General features: G+C 38.3%; 2 protein-coding genes across 11 annotated transcripts in view; one reads left to right on the top strand and one right to left on the bottom strand.

Annotated features, from left to right (window-relative positions):
* The window catches only part of LOC143259293 (arylsulfatase I), a 15,712-nt gene extending 11,369 nt beyond the window's left edge, over positions 1–4,343 (top strand). For 3 of the 4 annotated variants that reach the window (XM_076520826.1, XM_076520824.1, XM_076520825.1), the window contains 2 exons: positions 380–822; positions 1,305–4,343. In XM_076520826.1, coding sequence (XP_076376941.1) covers positions 380–822; positions 1,305–1,808 — 947 coding nt within the window. In that variant the 3' untranslated portion in view covers positions 1,809–4,343. The remainder of the gene's footprint in view (positions 1–379; positions 823–1,304) is intronic. The other variant, XR_013033114.1, reaches the window with a different exon arrangement.
* On the bottom strand, positions 2,897–19,533 carry LOC143259292 (uncharacterized). 7 transcript variants are annotated; one of them, XR_013033112.1, is made up of 11 exons: positions 18,172–18,387; positions 17,707–18,096; positions 17,277–17,629; positions 16,427–17,186; positions 16,243–16,351; positions 15,150–15,278; positions 5,993–15,020; positions 4,735–4,898; positions 4,221–4,275; positions 3,909–3,986; positions 2,897–3,795 (listed from the first exon to the last, which is right to left on the bottom strand). XR_013033112.1 is itself a non-coding variant. In XM_076520820.1 (11 exons), the coding sequence occupies exons 2-11, from the start codon at positions 18,331–18,333 to the stop codon at positions 3,771–3,773; spliced, it is 11,175 nt and encodes a 3,724-aa protein (XP_076376935.1). In that variant the 5' UTR covers positions 18,334–18,339; positions 19,255–19,532; the 3' UTR covers positions 2,897–3,770. The 7 variants fall into 7 exon arrangements, 5 of the variants coding, with proteins under 5 accessions (XP_076376935.1, XP_076376936.1, XP_076376937.1 ...); XM_076520820.1 differs by lacking the exon at positions 3,909–3,986 and adding an exon at positions 19,255–19,532 and having other exon boundaries at positions 18,172–18,339; XM_076520821.1 differs by lacking the exon at positions 3,909–3,986 and adding an exon at positions 19,255–19,532 and having other exon boundaries at positions 16,285–16,351; positions 18,172–18,339.

Below are 19,533 nucleotides of genomic sequence, written 5' to 3'. Positions count from 1 at the left end.
AATTCTTGATAGCATCGATGGATCATAGATTTTCGCCACAGCTGTTTAACCTTTTAGGCACGACGCGCCACTATAGTGACTTTCGCGGATGTCATCTCTCTGAACGATGCACCACTATAGTGGCTTACTCTAGTAGCTCACTCGGTCATCGTTTGAATCAAATAATCGTCTTCATATGCATTGTTTCACACTTCTTTTGTCTTCACATCGATTTACAATACACAGACTTATCTTAACAATATAACTGTATCTTAACAATATACGGACAGAATATACAGACACTCTGTACAGTACATATCAGACTCTGCCGTCCAGAGAAAATAGCCTCGCGCAGAATTCGGCCGTACCTAAAAGGTTAATCTCGTTCACGCGTTCTCAGGAGTGAACGGAGAGCAGTTTAGTCACATCGACGGGTTCGATCTTTGGCCGGCTCTGGTGTCGAACGGACAGAGCCCCAGATCGGAGATTGTGATCAACATAAACGACGTCGACAACTACACGGCGATCAGGCGTGGTGACTTCAAGTACGTGATCGGTCAAACGCAAACCGGCGGCAGCTGGGTAGGCGCGACCGGAGATTCATCCGAGGGAGTTTCGCCGAAGTATATTCCCGAGAAAGTATTGCACAGCAAAACGGGCGTCGCAATCTCCGGCGTTTTAACCGCTAGACAAGCGATAGAGCTGAGAGAAAGGCGAAAACGAAACGCGGACGGAGCAACTTCGAAAGCAAATTTCCGGGAGAAGAAGATACTCACCGGCGACGAGATACTGTTGTTGCGGCGAAGGGCGCAAATCAAATGTAGTGCCAGAAACGAGGAGAAGGTTTGTGCAACGATCTCGAAATTATACGGATATACAGTAAATGTCTCCCTAATTGTCGCCGAAATCGTGCACTAAAATAGACAATTTGGGAGGAGGTGACGCGATTATTCGAGCCTTGCGACTCGTTTTTTTTTTATAATTACCGATTGTCAATAACTATAAAAACGAGCCGCAAGGCTCGAATAATCGCATCTACTCTTCTGTAACTATAAAACTTGGCCACAAGATGTATATACGAACTTTGAACATGACACGGAGTTTTTAACAATTAGAATTCCCTATCGGACGGTCCCCTTTACCATGATTCAATATAGAAATTATCACATCGAGGACTATTATCCACGTTTCTATTTTTATAAAATGATTTCTTAATCGTTAAAATGAAAGATAATTGTAATCTTCGTTCAATCGGAGTGTTTCTTACAGTAAAAACAACGTGGAAATACCATTAATATTTACTAATACTTTGCTCTAATCCATAGATCGTTTGCGACCCTCTGAGAGCACCCTGTCTCTTCAACATAGCGAAGGATCCTTGCGAAATGGTGAACCTGGCCGAAAGAAGGCCGTTAATCATGGCGATATTAGAAAATGTTATAATGAAGCGTAGACTCACGGTTGTGCCGCCTAAGAATTTGAACGGCGATCCCAAAGCAAATCCAGCTCTCTGGAACAACACGTGGACCAGCTGGGACGAGCCTAATCCTTTAGCACTCAGTTATGTAAACGCGGGTGAATTTCAATCGCATCCTGGACCAGCGGATATTTTAATGTCCATCATAGTTTGTATTTTCATACTCGGCATACTGACATTGCTCGTCTTGAAGTATAGAAAAACAGGTTCGACGAGGATGAAATCTGCGGATCATCGTAATGGCCATGAAACGATTGCGTGTACCGATATCTGTCACAGAGAATCGTATCCGGTCCATAGGTTGCTAGAAACTAAACCGAGTCGCATAGTTAGACTCGACGAGATGAATTGACACTTTTCTAGGAGATACACGAGGTCTCGACCTGTTTTAATCATTGCAACCATCCATTATAGAGATCGTACTTAATTGCTCTGATACTCTATCATATTTTGAACAGTTACCAAATTCTCTTTTAATTTCGATCGTTTTTATATTATTATTCTCTGTTCAGATACCAATCGAATGAATAAGATATACATTATTGTATACGTACACGGTATACATAATGTAATTGTTGAAACAATGAGACTGCAGATCCTTGTACGCTTATGATAAGTTCAGTAGAATTGAATCTCTGTATCCGTAAAAATTGTTACCACACGAAACAACGAAATCGTGGTTTTCATGAACAATATGCAATTTAACGATAATATTCGATATTTGTACGATAGCCAGGATATAAACAGAACAAAATATCCACTGAATATTAACAATGTGAGTTTACGACTTCAAATTAGTGTCATCTCGTTTCACTCAGTATTTTACAGTTTAACGATAATATTTGATATTTGTACGATAGCCAGGATATAAACAGAACAAAAAATATCCACTGAATATTAATAATGTGAGTTTACGACTTCAAACTCGTTTCGCTCAGTAAGTTAAATTACGTGCAATCCGCATGGTATGTAATAGCGCTATACCATTGATGGGAGAGCTATAACATAATTGAATTATGCAAGTACCGCTTGCTTCGCCAAGTTTGTCGTACTTGTGATTAAATTTGTTGAACGAAGCGTAAAGCTTTCATAACAGTTTATAGAAAACGTTTTGAACTTTTTCATAAGTGTCCAGTTCAACGTACTTTACGAATTCTTCTATATTATTTGTTAACAAAGCATTACTTACCGATGTATCCAGCCGTTATACTCGTTCATGAAGGCGTAAATTGGCGGGGAACGGCTTTCGAGACAGTTTTGACAATTTTGCTGCTTTACGCAGCGATCTCTCGACATTTCCATGAAAACAAAGCATCGAATTTAAAATCATAACGACAAGCATAAAGAACCAAGCGACATCGTAGAAATCCTACTTACTGGTCAAATGCGTATCTAACAAAACGGCAGAACATGATCCGGGAATAAAAAAAACACGTCCGATGAAGAAATATTACGTCTTATAATTTATTTATTCGTCGACGCTCACACTCTCTGTACAAAATTTCGTGGAAATAGAAAGTTCGAATCGTCGTGGTCAAAGAATAACAGACAATCACGGCGCCTCCGTTTATGGACAAAATGCTAATCAACGATACTGTTTCAGTTATTGTGACAGGCCAGCGTTTTCTTTCGATCGGCTCCGAGCTTTCTCCCCGTGCGGGGAGAAACTCCTGAGAAAACGTTCACGACAAAAGGTCGACGGAGTCGTACGTAAAACAATTTACATGAACGTGTTTTCAACGTAATTGATCATGAGAACGTTAAAGAGTAATCAATCATCGGAACAAACACACTTCCCGCGGGCGTCGTACGACGCCCGGGAAACATCTTACAATATTAACAGTTTCGTAGCTAATAAAATAACTGAAATATACACTTCTCTCCAAGGCAATTCTTCGTTTATAGTGCACCTAGAAAAAGGATTGCTATACAACGATTATAGTACAATTAAAAGTCATCTCCTCGCACACTCTTCTGCTCCGAAGAGGAGAGACTTCTCAGTTTGGAAAGCCTAGAAAAGCGCAGGGCTCCGTTAAAACGGAGCACGAAAGCGACGCTATCATTCAGAATCGTCGCGGCACGAGTATACAAATACTTTTCTTCGACCCCTGCGATTCCGATACGGTCCGCCATACTTCTCGCAAAAAGCATGACGACCTTCCGACAATAAACATAGACGGACCGATAGTCGCACGGTGGCATTTCTTCATCGTGTCCGGTCTAGTCTAATTACAGGAATTGTCTTGGCAGTTGGCACTTGGCAGGAATGTATCCAGAAGGCGAGGAGAGTGTCCACTACACTGTTGTCGAAACCTCACATGTGTACCACTTTTGGCGTGCTACAACAAAATCATGAGTGAAGTGAAACCTTCTTCGGTTAAAGCTCGAGATTAGAATATTGTCGGATTGCGATGGGAATTGATATGGACGCACGAACGTTTGAAAGAATTACCTCGATTTTCTTCTCTTTCTTTACCAGTATGTATTAACTTCTTTGATTTTCTCTTAAATCGTTTCGTAGACGGCGGATCTTTATATAAAATTAAAAGTTCGATAAAATTCAATGTTCGGCCAAGGAAATTATTACTATAGGATATATGATACTCGATTTAAGTCGAATTCGTTATTACTTGTCTATGGAAACTGGCGATTTCTTATAGATTTCGAGGAGCGTTTTAATGACGACACCACGTCTCTATTGGCCGATTAAACGAACGGATGGTTGGTTGAATAAACAAAATGTTCGAATGTATGTAAAGCCTACCTTTTTCCCCATAGCCAGTTTAGTAAAACGCTCGATTGGCTCTGAACATCCCTAGCTGTAAACAAATTCACGTTATTTTAATGTAATCTTGTATTTCTTTGAATTAAATCAAAGTTTCCAAAGCACGTGTCTTTATTCAATTAAAATGAATATTATTTGTCTCCGATTGTATCTTTATCAATTTGAATAATTAAGTGAACACAATACGGGCTAACGAGTTACCTACCAGGGATTATTTCGTAATATTAACAAATCCATAACCCATAATTAAGATTTTCTCATCAATGTTTTTCACAATCATTTTTTCCATCTATTAAGTTAACAGTCTTGGTAGGTAAAGCGTTAAGATATTTTGTACACTCAAAAAACGTTGCAACTGAACTGTCGCAAGTGAGGAAGGATACGTTATGATAGTAAACTACGCAAAAAGCAAAAACAAAACGATATTTACACTAAAATGAACCAACTTGAAAACGTTAATCGATAAATCGTATCAACGTTTGATGATACATACATAATGTGTAATTTGCATTGACGAGCCTGGCAGCTGCTTCGGGGGGCAAAGTACTTAGGACGTCTTTGTGTGCTAGCAAAGACATTTGCTGTGTGTGCCTCAATTCTCGTTCATCCCTCAATCGTACGTCTTTCGCGTGGCTCACCGTGTGCAACTGTGACAGCCTAGAGGGAAAACTAGCTTTTACAGTAAAACAAGCAGCGTACATACTACTGGTATATTATCAACACGTTCCTTTAACACTATGTTATTTAAATTCGCATTATCTTCTTATTTTGAAGCCTTGTTACGGATACGTCGGCAACATTAACACATACGTGAACTTATAAATATTATAATTATATAATATTTATATAATATTAATTATATTATAATTATAATTTTTTTAAATGCAACGATTCAATCGACATATTTAATTCATTTTTAAATAATAGAAAGGTTTATCCAAATCTTAATCATTAAATAATTACTGAAATTAATATTACGCCCACATAAAGGCACGTATGATAAACGAATACGAACGATAAATAATAATAATAGAGGAAGATTTCTATTCTTATAAATCATTAAGATGCGACCGTGTTAAATGGACTGTTCGGAGTTCAACAGTAATTTATTTAAAGTGCGAACTATTTGTATACAAATACAACAACTCAAGATAAAAGTTGAGTTTTGAAACAGATAGGTATCAAACCTTTGCGCCTAGCAAATCTGGATGTACTTCAACAGTTTATTTATGCGAAACATTTACTTCTTGATGGAGAAGGTTCTTTCGAGACTTCGAGTGACATTTGTGAACGGTACGGTGTTTGAGGAAAGGATGGATCAACTGGTAAAGCTTGTTTTGCGGTTTCCTACATGCTAAGCAAAGTCGGGAATTAAATACGCTACGATCTTTTTTGTATTGTATAGGATGCATAAAAAAAATGAAAGCCCATGGTTTCGCAGGAAAAATCTAACGTTGTCTGTTGATTCCACGAGCAATCATTTTCTTACACCCCACATACAATATGAAGAACTGCAAAATATTATTCTATGCGAAATTCGTTACTTCGTAAACAATTACTGAAATATAGTTAAATCCATACTATGTCAAAAGACAAGAAAACTACTAACATCTAAAAAAAATCCAAGATATTCGGTGCAATTTTAAAATAATTATTGTGTACTGTAGGATTTTCAGAGATCTTTTAGATTCACAGAGAGGATATTTTTGCGGAGACCTTATACATATAAGAAAAACTCTGAGAATACGTACTTCAGAGCAAGAGTGTCCTTGTCTTCGCCAATTGGTGCATCGATAGCCTCTTTCGCTATCTCGACTGGCCCCTCGGACTTCGAAGGCGAGGGATGTTCCACGAGCGGTTCGGAGCTTCCGGAAACGGAAGGTTCGTTCGTTAGACTGACATCGGCGTTGCTACCTTTTCTAAGTTCTTCGTTCACTCTAATCGCGTTGGATAGGCGCAGCTGCAGCGTGTCTCTTTCTTCGAGCAACTGCATCAATTCGTACGTCAGCTCCTCGCACCTGACGTCTCGTTGATGAAGCATGTACATAGCTAGTTCCAATTCCTGCGAAGTGGACGATCCGGCGTCTTCGCCGGAGGCTTGTCCGCTTCGAATGGCGGAAGCATCCACAATGGGAACATCTTTCTTCAGCACATTCTGAATCAGCTCGTATTCCTTCACTTTGTCCTCCAGAAGCGTCTTCAACGAATTAATCTCCGTTTCTCTGGCCGCCAACGTGTTCTTCAACTCTTTCAGTTGCTTCTCCTCCTCGTCGGAGAGGGCTAGCAACTCCTCTATACGAACATCTTTCTCATGAATTAGCACCTTCAAATTGTGCAGCTCCGTGTCCTTGGTGATGCTCAACTCGGCCAATCTACGCTCCTTCTCTGCCAAGTCGGCACCCAATTGAACAATTTCTTCGTCCTTGCCGTTCAGGATCTCTTTCAACTTTCGCTCCACCAAGGAAGAATCTTCCAGCTCGATCTTCATATTTTCGATATCTCTGTCTCTCAGCTGCAACTCGACGAAGATGTTTCTATTCTCCACGGACAACCTTTCCTTGATATCGTCGATCTCTGCCTCTTTTTCCTTCAATTTCTGCTCCAGGAACTCCTGCGCCTGTAGTCGCAGCTGCTCCTTTTCCATGCTCAATCTCTGTATGGCGTCTCTGGTTTCCTCGGACAGCCTTTTGTACCCCTGCAGACGAGTCGCTTCCTGTTGTAACCCGGCGATCATCGATTTCAATTGCTGAATCTCCTGTTCCTTTCCGTAGAGCTCAGTGGTCAGCCTCTGCACCATTTCCCGCAGCTCGAAGTCGTCGGATTGCGGCTCCATGCTGGCTTGAAGGGACAACTGCGAATCCTTCTCGGCAATCACGTATTTCAGCTCGTTGATCTCCTGTTCCTTAGTGTGCAATTCGTTTTGCAACTGAACGATTTCTTCGTGATCCTCTGCGGACCGTCGAACCTTCGTTGAAACCGTTGCCTCTTCCTTAGATACGAACTCCTGACTCTGCGTTTGGACTAACTGCACCAAACCTTCGATTTCCTTGTCCTTCTCTGTAGTCTTCAACGCGGCAGCTTCCAGCGAGGACGTCAACTCGGCCTTCTCGTTGTAGAGACCGTTTATTATCTCCTGCATCTCTTGAATTATATTTGGATACGTATTCTCGTTCACAATGTATTTCAGATGGTCGATCTCTTCTTGTTTCCTGTCCAATTCAGCCTGTATAGTATCTATTGTCTGCTGCAGTTTCTCGGTATCGTCGCACATCCTGAAAACCGGCAATCCGTCAATGATCTCGGAAGAGTTCTGCCGTGGCTGCTCCTGTTGCGCAGCCGACAACCTGTCCAGCTCCATTTGCTTCTCGTTCAACAACTGGTTACTCTTATTCAGCAAACTTGTTTTCTCGTTCAACAGCTGGTTATTCTTATCCAGCATACTTGTTTTCTCGTTCAACAACTGGTTACTCTTGTCCAGCAAGCTTGTTTTCTCGTTCAACAACTGGTTGCTCTTGTCCAGCAAGTTTGTTTTCTCGTTCAACAACTGGTTACTCTTGTCCAGCAAACTTGTCCTCTCGTTCAACAACTGGTTACTATTATCCAGCAAACTTGTTTTCTCGTTCAACAACTGGTTACTCTTGTCCAGCAAACTTGTTTTCTCGTTCAACAACTGGTTACTCTTGTCCAGCAAACTTGTTTTCTCGCTCAAGTTCTGTCTGGCCTCGTTCAAAGCAATCTGTACAGCTTCCAATTCTGCACTGAAACGATTCATCTTCTCAGTCTTTTCCAACAGTTCATTCCTCAAAGCTTCAGCCTTTTGTAACTCCGTACGAAGCTCGTTAATTTCGACGTTTTTGCTTTCCAGAGTTAGTTTGCACTCGGCGGATTCCTGAGTACAGTATCCTAAAGCGGCTTCTTTTTCCATTAAAGTAGCTTTCGTACCTTCGAGTTCCTGCTCCAAGCTCTGGATACGTAAAACATGAGCTTGCACCTCGTTGGAGATCTCTTCAGCCTCTTTCAGGCGCTTCTGCAACTCTTCTATAGCTTCCACGTACCCTTTATTATCAGTTGTGAGTCTAAGTACGGTTTCCTCATTCTTCAACGCTTGCCTTTCTTTCTCACTTAACTGTTCCTTCAGCGAGGCCAGGTTCAATCGAAGGGACTCCTGAGTCGACTCCTTCTCCAATAGATTGCGTCTCAGCAATTCCAATTCCTGCTGTTGAACCTCGAACTGACCAAAATTGTTTTCCTTCTCCAGCCAACAGGTCTTCACGGATGATTCCAATGTCGACATTTTCTCGTTCAGCTGTCGAATCTCTTTTTCCTTCTCCTCGATCTCTATAGCATGCTTCTGCACAAGCTCCTGAGTCGCTTGGCTCACTAAAGCACTGACTGTCTCCACGCTTTGCTGTTGTATAAACTCGTTTTCCTTCTCGCTCAAAGACTTCTTCAGATTCTCCACTTGTTGCTTCCTCTCGTCGAGCTCTTGGTTCAGTTGTTGCATAGATCCCTGCAGTTGCGTTTTCACTTCCTCGTGCTCGATATACTGTCTTTGAAGTGCTTGCTTCAAGTCTGCGACCTCCTGTATCCTGACGTTCAACAGATCGGTTATCTCCGCCATCGACGTGCTCATGCTAGACAATTGCTTCTCCGACGATACGGTTACATCGGACAACTTTTCCCGTAGGCCTGTGTTTTCTTGGACAGCTTCTTGCAAACTCTTCTGCAAACTGTTCGCATTCGACTCGGATGCTTCCAGCTGTAGATGCAAGTCTGCGATGTTCATCTCTAACTTGCTGATCTTCTCGAGTGTTTCTTCCTTCAGGAAATCGGCATTCTGCCTCATCACCGTCACCTGGTCGTTGGCGTCCATCAAGCTCTGCTCGTACTGCTTCCTCAGCAACTCGTACTCCTCTCGAGATTTGCTCAGCGTGCTCTGCAACTCCGCAATTCTTTTGTTTAGATCGTCCACGATCTGAATTGACTCGTTCTCGTCCGCGATTCTTTTCGACTCCAATGTAGACAACTTTACCTTCTGCTCCTCCAAGAAGTGTTGCAGCTGTTCGTTCTCGGAGGCCAGTGCTTCCATCTCGTCTTTGAGATCGTCTATTTCGTCTTTGTATTTTTTACAGAGAACTTCCAGGTCTTTACCGGCGACGGATCTTTTCTGACGTTCAACCGGTTTAGCTTCTTTTTCAGGAGCAACAGAAGTCTCCTCTTGAGGAGCGTTCCTGTCTTCAGCGCCAACTATACTCTCCTGTAAACGTTGGTCCAGGAACTGAACTTTGTCAGACAGTTCCTTGTTCCGAATGCGTAACACCTCCATGTCCATGCATTGTCTCTCTTTCATCTCCATGTACCGCTCGTTCGCAGCGACGAGGATATCTACCCGTTTGGTCAGCGATTCTTTCTCGATAAGCATGTTCTTCTGCTCCTCTCTTACTTCGTTCAACGTCTTTTCGAGCTTGCTGATCTGAGACTTCAGCTCTTCCTCTATCGCAGAGTCTAGCTCATAAAAGTCTCTCGTTGACTTGTGGATCTTCAACTGTTGCTGAAGGTTTTCCACCTGCACCTTATACTCTTTAAGTTTCTTTATCATCTTGCCGCTTCTTAACTGGATATGCTTGTTCTCCTCCTTCAGCGCGTCCCTCTCCTTCTCCAAATCCTTTATTTGATCCTGAAGATCCTCCACCTGCGCTCGCAACTGCATCTCTGTGTTAGGAACCAACGCTAAACTAGTAGCGACCTTTTCACCGATCAACTCAGCGTCTTCCTCGGTCCAGCCCCAGGTTTCTTCGTCGACGATCAGTTTCTCGGAAGAGCTAGCATCCCAGACATTAGGTGGAGTTATTTGTGTGACATCTTCAGCGACCGGTTTCAAAGAATCTGGTACCGCGCGAGTAATCACGGGTTCATCCTGTGGCGTTGACTCTTTGGTAGACGAATCCGTGAAAGTGGACGTTTTCTCCGCAGTTTTGTAAGCGTCTTCCAAAGCCTGAGTCAAATTTGCTACCATTTCCTTGGCTTCGTCCCTTTCACGCGCCGCTTTTTCGATTTCCAATTGCATATTTCTTCCAATTTCCGCAGCCTCTTTCATTTCCATCAACGATCTGGTCAAGTCGCTCAGCTGTAACTGTAGTAAGTCCCTTTCCTTGGTAATATTCGAAATACGAATCTCCAAGTCACGTATCAGTTCAGAGTCCGTCGAGTTCTTCAGTTCCTCTTCTAAATTGGCAATTTGTAGTTTGTAGGACTCCAACATAACGTTCTGGTGGTCGCGCTCTGCGGTCAGCGTCTCGATTATCTCCTTTGAAGAATTCGACTCCAATGCTTCTGTTAATTGTAAATTAAGAATGTTTAGGTCCGCTTTTAATGATTCGATGTATTTGTCCTTTTCAGATAGGAACTGTTCCAAGTTTGCTTGAGATGCAACCATCTCCTTCCTCGAGGTTTCTACGTCTTCGACGCACTGGCTGTAGTTCTGCGACATCTGAGACCTTTCCTCGATCATCTGCCTCTGCAAATCGCTAATCTCTTGGGTAAGATTCGAGCATTGTGCCTCTTTCTCACTCAACAGAGCTTGAAGTCTTTGCACTTCTGCGTCACCTAGAATATTGGAATCAGCGGCAGCTGTTGTTCCGAAGATTTTAGAGGCATCAAACAATTGAGGCACATTGTCTCGTTCGCTGGAGGCAAAGTCCAGAGTAGGCGCTTCTCTTTTACTGACCGATTTCTCAACGAACGATTCGCTTTGATTTTTGTAAGTCTCCAAATCGATCTTTAGATCCTCTATTGTTTTCTCACTCGCACTTTTATCAGTCTTCAAAGACTCTATTTCCTGTTCGTAATTATTTCTTGAGTCCTGCAATAATTGTTCCGCTTGCATCCGTTGCACCCCTTCGGATTTCAGCAGTGCATTCTGAGAGTTCAATTGCTGCTCTAGCTGAGCTGCGTGCTCCCGAATATTTTGCAACTCTTGTTGTACATTCAACAACCTTGATTCGCTGTCCTCGCATTTCTTCATCAACTCAGAGTTCAAGGAATCAACATTCCCCAATAATTCCACGTTTTGCTTGTTTTCTTCCAATGCTTGTTCAGCTGCGACTACTTTCTCTTCTAGAGTAACATTTGCAGATTGTAAACCTTCGATTTTGTCTAATAAATCTTTATTTCCCTGTAAAACATCGTCCAATTTTGTCTTAACTTCTTCGTGATTCGATGCCAACGCGTTATACTGGAACAGCAATTCGTTATAAGGATCCTCCAATGACCTGTTCCGCATAGCAGTTTGGTTCATCAAACTGTTGAACCTGAGAAACTCTCTCATCTGAGCAAAATTACCAATGGAGTTAGCCAGCTCGTTATCTAAATTCTCTATTTCTGCCTCCCGTTCCTGTAGCTTCGCCTCCAATGCTTGTACCACTGTTTGACACTGTTCGCAATGGTTGCAATGTTGTGTACCAGGAATCTTAGTATCGTCCTCAACAACTTCTTCCTCCTCGGTTTGAGTGGTGGCTGTAGCGGTATTGCACTCCTTTTGCAGCTGTTCCAGTAACACCCTTCGATCCTCCGACTCCTTCTCCACATTCTCCAACTTTTCATTGATCTGTGACTGTTTTGACGATAACAGAGCATTCTCGGCTATTAGATTCTTTATTATTGCAAGTTGCTCAACGTACTCTGCTTCCATAACCTGCATTCGTACGCTAAGCTCCCTTGCTTTCTCCTTAACTTCGTCCAGCTCCAATTGCTTGCGCTCATTCTCTGCAGCAACATGTTGTCTATAAGCTTCGTAATCCGAAATCACGTTTTGTTTCGCTTCTTTGTCTGCCGCGAACTCAGTCGTTATAGAATTCAATTCAGTCTTAACCCTTATAGTTTCTTCTTCCATCTCTGTTATCTGTTGCACGAGCAAGGATATTTTTTCGTTAGAATTGGTCAAGTCACTTGTAAGCTTGTCGATATTCGTGAAAGCCTCTGCACTCTCACTCTTCGCTTGCATTAGCTTTTCTTCTAAATCTGCTATCTGTGTGTCCTTTTCGCGCATCGAGATCTCCACATCCTGAATCTGCTTGTTTTTCGCCTCCTTTTCATCTTTCTCGGTCATCCATTTTTCTTCGAGTTCCGTGACCCTAGCCTCAAGTTCCTGGCACATCGCTGACTTCTTTTTTAGATTCGCCGCTATTTTCTTCATTCTCTCTAACTGCGTTTGTATTTTATCCTCGGAGTCTTTCAGTTTTTGTTCCAATTCAGCGACATTAGCTTCCAAAGCAATTTTAACTTCTTCAGTTACATTTTGACCAATCAGCTTTTCTTTCTCTAACAGTTCGCTGTTCAGTGATTCACATTCTTGCGTCTTAGATTGGAGATCTTTGATCAATTCTTCCATTCTTTGGTTTTGTAATTCTATGTCCTCTGTGTGCTTCAGCTTCAATTGCTCTATCTGTTTGTATCCAGTCCTTAATTCCTCTTGTAAATCTTCAACAAAGCCTACGTAGTAAACTGAAGTGTTTTGCAATTCTTGAATACGTTTTTCATCCTGATCCTTGCTGTTCGTGAGCTCTACGATTTGAGTATCCAAATGATCCTTCGCTGCGAGAAGACTTGAAAGTTCTTGTTGCTTTTCGTTCAATTGTTGCTCCACATCATTAATCTGTTGAGACAAATTCTTTATTTTTTCCAATAAATTACTGTTTTCTTTTGTAGTAGCATTAAACTTATATTGAGTCTCATCAAGAATCATATCCTTATTCTTTAACTGTTCTAATAATTCGTTGTAGTCTTTCAAAGGTTTAGATGCCTCTAGCTTCTCATTCAAGTTAGTAAACTCTTTTCTCAAAGAAACTATTTCTTCTTCTCTATTTCTCACCACATTCTTAAGACTCGCGACTTCCTCGGAAACAGATATTAATAAAGCATCTTTCTCTTGGATTAAAATTTTCAAATTGCTCAGTTCATCCTGTAAACTGTCAATCGCAATCATTTTATTTTGTAGTTCCATGTATTTGCCATGCAACTCCTGATCTTTCTCTTCAATTTTTTCTTTCAATTTTACAATTTCATCCTCCTTTTCAGATATCGTTGCTTGTTGTTCCTGAATCTTTAACTCGTACGAGGCAGTAGCATCTTGTAGTTGTTGCTTCAACAAATTATTTTCTGTATCTTTTGCCTGCTTCTCTTTGAGTAATGCTCCTTTCGCTTCATGCAATGCATTAAATTCCTCTTCAATAGAAGCTTTTTCCGTTGACGATTTGTGAAGTCTCTCTCGTATTTCCTTCAATTCATCTTCCAAACTTACAATTTTCTGTTGAGATATTTGATAATCGTGAATCTCTTTATCCTTTTCTTCTAATTCTTTCTTTTTACTCGCCAGTTTAACTTCAAACTCTCCAATTATACCAGTTTGTTCAACAATCATTTTCTTCGCATCTGCAATTTCTTGTTCTAACGAAGCGATAAATTTATCTGTCGCTTGATCATCAGATACTGCTTTATTTAATTTTTCCAGAAGAGTTTCTACTTGTTCGTTTAAGTGCTGTTTTTCTTTATACAATTTTTCTAATTTTTCAAATAATTCTGATCCTTCACTAGCAGGATCTTCGGGTAACATTTGATTAATTTTCTTGTATAATTCATCCTTCTCTTCCGTTATAGCCACCAATTCTTCCTTTAATTTCTTATTAAACGTTTCAAGATCTGATAGTCTACTAAGTATTCTCTCATTTTCTTTTAGCAATTCTTCCACTCTCAATGTTAAATTCTTTAATTCAGAATCCTGGACTGTGACCTCGCGGGATTTCTCTAAAGCGTTACGCAATTCCTTTATTTCTTTTTCTAGATGAACTTTTTCTTCCAATAACATGTCAATTTGTGTTGATAGATCAATTTCTCTCTTCGATTTTTCTGTAGCATCCTCTAATTTAATAGTTGAGATCTCTGTAGTTAAAGTTTCAATTTGCTTTTGCAGATTAGTATTCTCTACTGTAATCTCTAATAATTGTGCTTTAAGATTAGATAATTCCGCGGACTGATTACTATTTTCTTCCAGTAAACTGTCGACTTTTGGTTGCAAATCGTCGTTAGATTTCGATTCCTTTCGACTGGTTTCTATGTATTCCAATTGCTCTTCTAGTTTCGTGAGTTTAATTACTAATTCATGATTTTCTTGAGTAAGCAGATCAATTTTTGTCATACTCTCATTGTGCTCTGGAATACGATCAAATGATTCTGTTGATCCTGTATCAGAGGATCCTTTCTCCTCTACTCGATTCAACTTTATTGTTAAGTCATTGATCTCTTGAGTCAACTGATCAATTTTCTTTAACAGTTCATTTTTATCTGTATCGTTTATAGTTTCAAACGATTCTGTTGATCCAGCATGTGAATTTCCTACCTCTTGAACTTTGTTTAATTTCAGAGTCAATTCATTATTCTTCTGAATCAGGTCCTCAACTTTTTTCAACAAATCACTCTTATCCATGTCTTGTAACGCTTCGAACGACTCAGTAGAGCCAGAGTCGTAAGCTCCTTTCTCTTCCATCTTCGTTATTCTATTATGTAAATCAGTATTTTCTTGTGTCAGAGCTTCTATCCTCCTATTTAATTCATCTTGATTCTCCTCCGGTGAAGACTTCGATTTACTTTCATCTTGTAGTTTCTGCAAAGATTCTAATTGTTCTTCGAAATCAACAACTTTCATTTCTGCAGTCACTCGTAGATTTTCAGACTCTGCATTTTCCGCTTCTAAAGATGAAATTTCCTGCTTCGCCATATGAAGTTCTGTAAAGTACATTACACATAAATTTCCGAGTAATCGACTTATCATGTTTAAAATTTTTAGTTAATAATTTTATATGCAACATTAATTAATTTGAAAATTAATATAAAATACAAGATATAATCAGTTACCTTGCGTGAGATCCAATTTTTGATTCTCTAACGCGGCAATGGCTTCAATTTGCATTTCAATTTCTTTTGCCTGATCAGAAACTTTACTTTCGAGGTAAATAATCTGTTCTTGCCAGTCTCCTGCCGAGGCTGTGCAAATTGTACAACATGCCAATGATGCATATAATTGACATTAATATATCAAATCTTAATGAATAGTAAGTGCAAAGCAAGCAAATTGAAAACGTAAAATAATTAAAATATTCAATATTTAATGTTAATTACTTCTAAAGGATTAGTTATTTCAATATTGCAATAAGCATGGTCGATAGCTTTAAAACCACAAGTTTTGCAAACAACTACGACAATCACTCAAAGCAAATAAGAACTGGTTGTTTGTTACTTCATTTGTTAATGTTGCACGGCATTAATTACACATTATCCTAAATCATTTCATATAATGTGTAGTATATAAGTAATACAGTAATATATGGCGAACGATATTTAAAAAATGAAAAAGTAATGTAATGCATTGTTCATGCAAATAAGTTGACTACGCTAATAATGATATAGTAATATGAGTTGTGTGAACTTATAACATAATGTTACAATCTAAGAAATAATTCTATTTTCATAAAATTAGAGTATAGCAAACTTTGACAAGTAAAGTAGGTACCATGTTATATTAAATTATTAAAACGTATCCCAAGTAATATAATCAATTAGTTTTCTGAATAAAGGCTTAAACAATTTAGTATATATCTACTATAATTATATAAGAATACTCCATCACCAGAAATTAGCATATCCCTAACTGTATCAAGATCAATATTCCTTTGATAGAATAAGCATCACGAAAAAAAATATTAACAGTGTATTTCAAACGACTATTTCGTTCAAAATCAATTCTCAAACAATACAATAGAAGTGCTTTGTACGTATTATCAAGTATATGTACATAGACATTGGAATTTGTCTGCAGCAAGGATAGTAGGGCTATGGATAACAAATTGCTTCGAGAATAATATAGACGGACAATGCATTGCACGTACAATTGATAACAAAACTAGAACAATGGAAACAGCAATGACAGAATTTCTGTCCTGGTTCCTACCTTTAAGCTCGTCAAAGTCTACCAGATTCAGCTGAAGGTTACCTTTCTCCTCCTCTAGTAATGCCACTTGATTCGCCAGTTTAACAAGTTCTGCATTTGTGTCTGATACCTGAATCAAAATATTTATATATATATATATATAATATCTGTTTTCAGTTAATATAAATACTTAAAGGAAAATTACCATTTTGAAACTCTCCAGTTGCTTTTGCAAATTCTTTATTTTATTTTTATGTTGCGCTTTCATTTTAATCATGCTTCTATTCAAGTCCTCTAATTCTTTGGAAAGTTTCGCCACTTTTTCGTCCGTATCAACTGCACTCTCGTCTGGTAATCTGGCTGCAATATCACTTTTTTCTTCTTCGAGTTTATGTACTAAAGTTTCAAGATCGGTAATTTTATTTGCATATTCTTCATTTTTCAATGTCATATCTGCCAACAATTTTTGCAATTCCGCCTTAGATTCTTCTTCAAGAAGTTTATTAGATTGTTTCAGCTCCTCCACTAAATTTTCAAGTTCAACTATTCGATTGTCCTTTTCTATTACTGCACCATTACCATTGGCGGATATATTAACTATTTTATCTTGTAAATCAGCAATACTTTTTTGCAATTCATACTTCTCATCTTGTAATTGTTTGTGACTATGTTCCAACTTTCCTAATTTATATTGCAAATCATCAACCGTTGGGTCTCTTTCTATTCCAGCACCAGATTCCAGTTTAAATATTCGCTGATTAGCTTCTGCTAATTTTATTTCGTAATCTTGCAGCTGCTGAAGAAGATTATCATTTTTTGCTTTAAGCGAAGATTCTATAAGTACAAAATTCTCTTGCATTGATTTCATTGCTTCTTTAGTTTCTACCAATGTATCCATTGTAGACCGAGAAAAATCTGCACTTGCCGATTCGGATAATTTCTGTTTGTTGACTTCTTCTTCATACCTAAATACAAACAAGAAAATCATGAAATTTTTATGACTATTCCTTAAGAAATCATGAAATCTTTTTTTAGGAAAGAAATTGTAATATTACCGGTTAACCGATTCTTCTAATTCCGTTATTTTATTATCTCTTTCTTGTAATTGCATTAGAAGATTTTCATTCTTATTTTTTAACGAAGATTCCAGAAGTACAAAATGTTCTTGCATTGTTCGCATTTCATCTTTTGTGTCTTCGAGAGTGTCCAATGTTGTTTTACCTTTTTTAGAGAGGTCTGCAGACATGAGCGTAACTGCCTTCGTTTTTGATTCAATGACAGAATCTTTTTCTTTCAAATTTTCTTGGAGATCTATAACAGTTGCTTCAAGTTCTACAATTTTATTATTGAGTTCTGCAATTTTATTTTCTTTTTCTCGAATGTTCTCAATTTGTACTGGTGACATCACCTACAATCAATATTTTAGACATTATTTTAAACTGCGTGTTTATTAATGAAAAGGTAACAAAATTTTTTATCACGAACCTCTGAAGTGATCATGACTGGTTTGATAGGTGTGACAGATATTTGATCCTTTTGTACGTTTATTAGTGCTAAATCTTGGTGAGACACATCTTTCTCTTCTAGCTGTTGTCTAATAGCCTCTACCTTCTCCTCCACTGCGCGTTTAGTTTCAGTTCTTTCTTTGTTACGTTGTTCAAATACTTTTCTGTCCTCTGCTAATTTCTTTTGGAGTAAAGTAGACTTTGCTTTTGCAGTTTTTGCCTGACTAATATCTTCGATAGCTTTATCAGAAGTGCTGGGCGATGTTGCATCAGATGTGTGAGATGTATCTCTAGGTGCCATATTTCCTTCCTTATTCCTACGTGATAATTTAGCCCTTGATTTAATTTTTGAAAGTCTTCTAGCATATTCCTGAATCAAATCAATGTTTACAGAAAATATTTAAGAAGCTTGTATTAAATGTTTATAAAGAAAATGTTTACTTACCTGAACTTCTTCCTGCTTTTTTGAACTTGATGTGCTCTTTGTCATAACTTCTTCAAGGGCTTCCAGAGGACTTTTGTTTTCACATGTTTCTTTTGCTTGCACCACAAAATCTGATGAACCTCCTGCTTTTTCTCCTGGTGGCTCCCCAGACGTATCCCACATTGTGAACTGTATAATTAATAACAATATAAACCACTTCATTATAATTTATATTAAATAACATAGACAATAAAACTCTTGCGAGTAAGAAATTATGAAGTCAATGGCAGTGAAAGTTCTTATAGAGTGATCAGACAGTGTGTCACCCACTGCTCTCATTTTCATAGACTAATTGGATAAAAGCTCGACTGAGGTAAACTAATTATATTACTCTCGTGTATACATACTGACTGTCACAATATACGTAAGTTACCTTGTGGCAAATTTAATTCTTATAACACAACATGTAAGCATGAACCTTGATACTTTTTCAAGAACACCATATAGAAAATGTTAAGTAAATAACTAATCTTTTATGCACATAAAAGAATATGTGAAGTTTGGATATTAACCTTATGTAGAAATGAATTCAAATAGTTTTATTTAGACATTCCAATAATAATTTATGTTTTAGTAAATTCAAAATATTAAGTACTTAAAATTCATATAATTATGACACAAGTATAAAATGGTTATATAAAATATTATTGCATACAAAGAGGACTTACTTATTTATGCAACGTACATTAAAATATAATAAAATGTAACATCCATACAAAATTTAAGATATAAAATTCACCATAATATAATTAAAATTGACAATATAATGAAGTTAACCTCAAAATATTTTTATATCATGAGGAAACAAATATATTATACTTCATCGAAAAATAAACTATCAGCATCCTAAAGAATATGTGTAATTTAACAAATAATTTTGAACACGTAGCGAAATGACGTAATTCGTATTGTGAGAAAAAAGTAATGGTCTTACTAATTCATGTTAGGAACAATGAATATTACATAAAAACGAACAAACTTTTGTGATAATATAATAAAAAGGCACAGTTTTATGGAAGAAATTATCTTTTGAAGTATATTCACCTTTATTTATATTCCAGGAATTGTCAAGATGGAAACACGTCACTATTCGTGCACATAATTTACTAAAGAGCTTTCACCACTTACATTTTTCTATACTCCACTGCAAACACATACATGTTCTTTTTTAGTTTTAACTTTACAATAATTACAATAATTTTACTAATTATTGTACATAAATGTTGTGCAATTCGTTACTTTACACTTCCAAATGTAAAGTCTACATCACTCCTTTTACAGCCGGAAACAGTTGGTCATTCTAAATGTGATAATATTTCCTCG

The sequence above is a fragment of the Megalopta genalis genome, chromosome 4 (genome assembly GCF_051020955.1).
Source record: "Megalopta genalis isolate 19385.01 chromosome 4, iyMegGena1_principal, whole genome shotgun sequence".
NCBI lineage: Eukaryota > Metazoa > Arthropoda > Insecta > Hymenoptera > Halictidae > Megalopta > Megalopta genalis.
The sequence above is the reverse complement of the archived record's forward strand: the minus strand, read 5'-3'. Positions and strand labels throughout refer to the sequence as shown.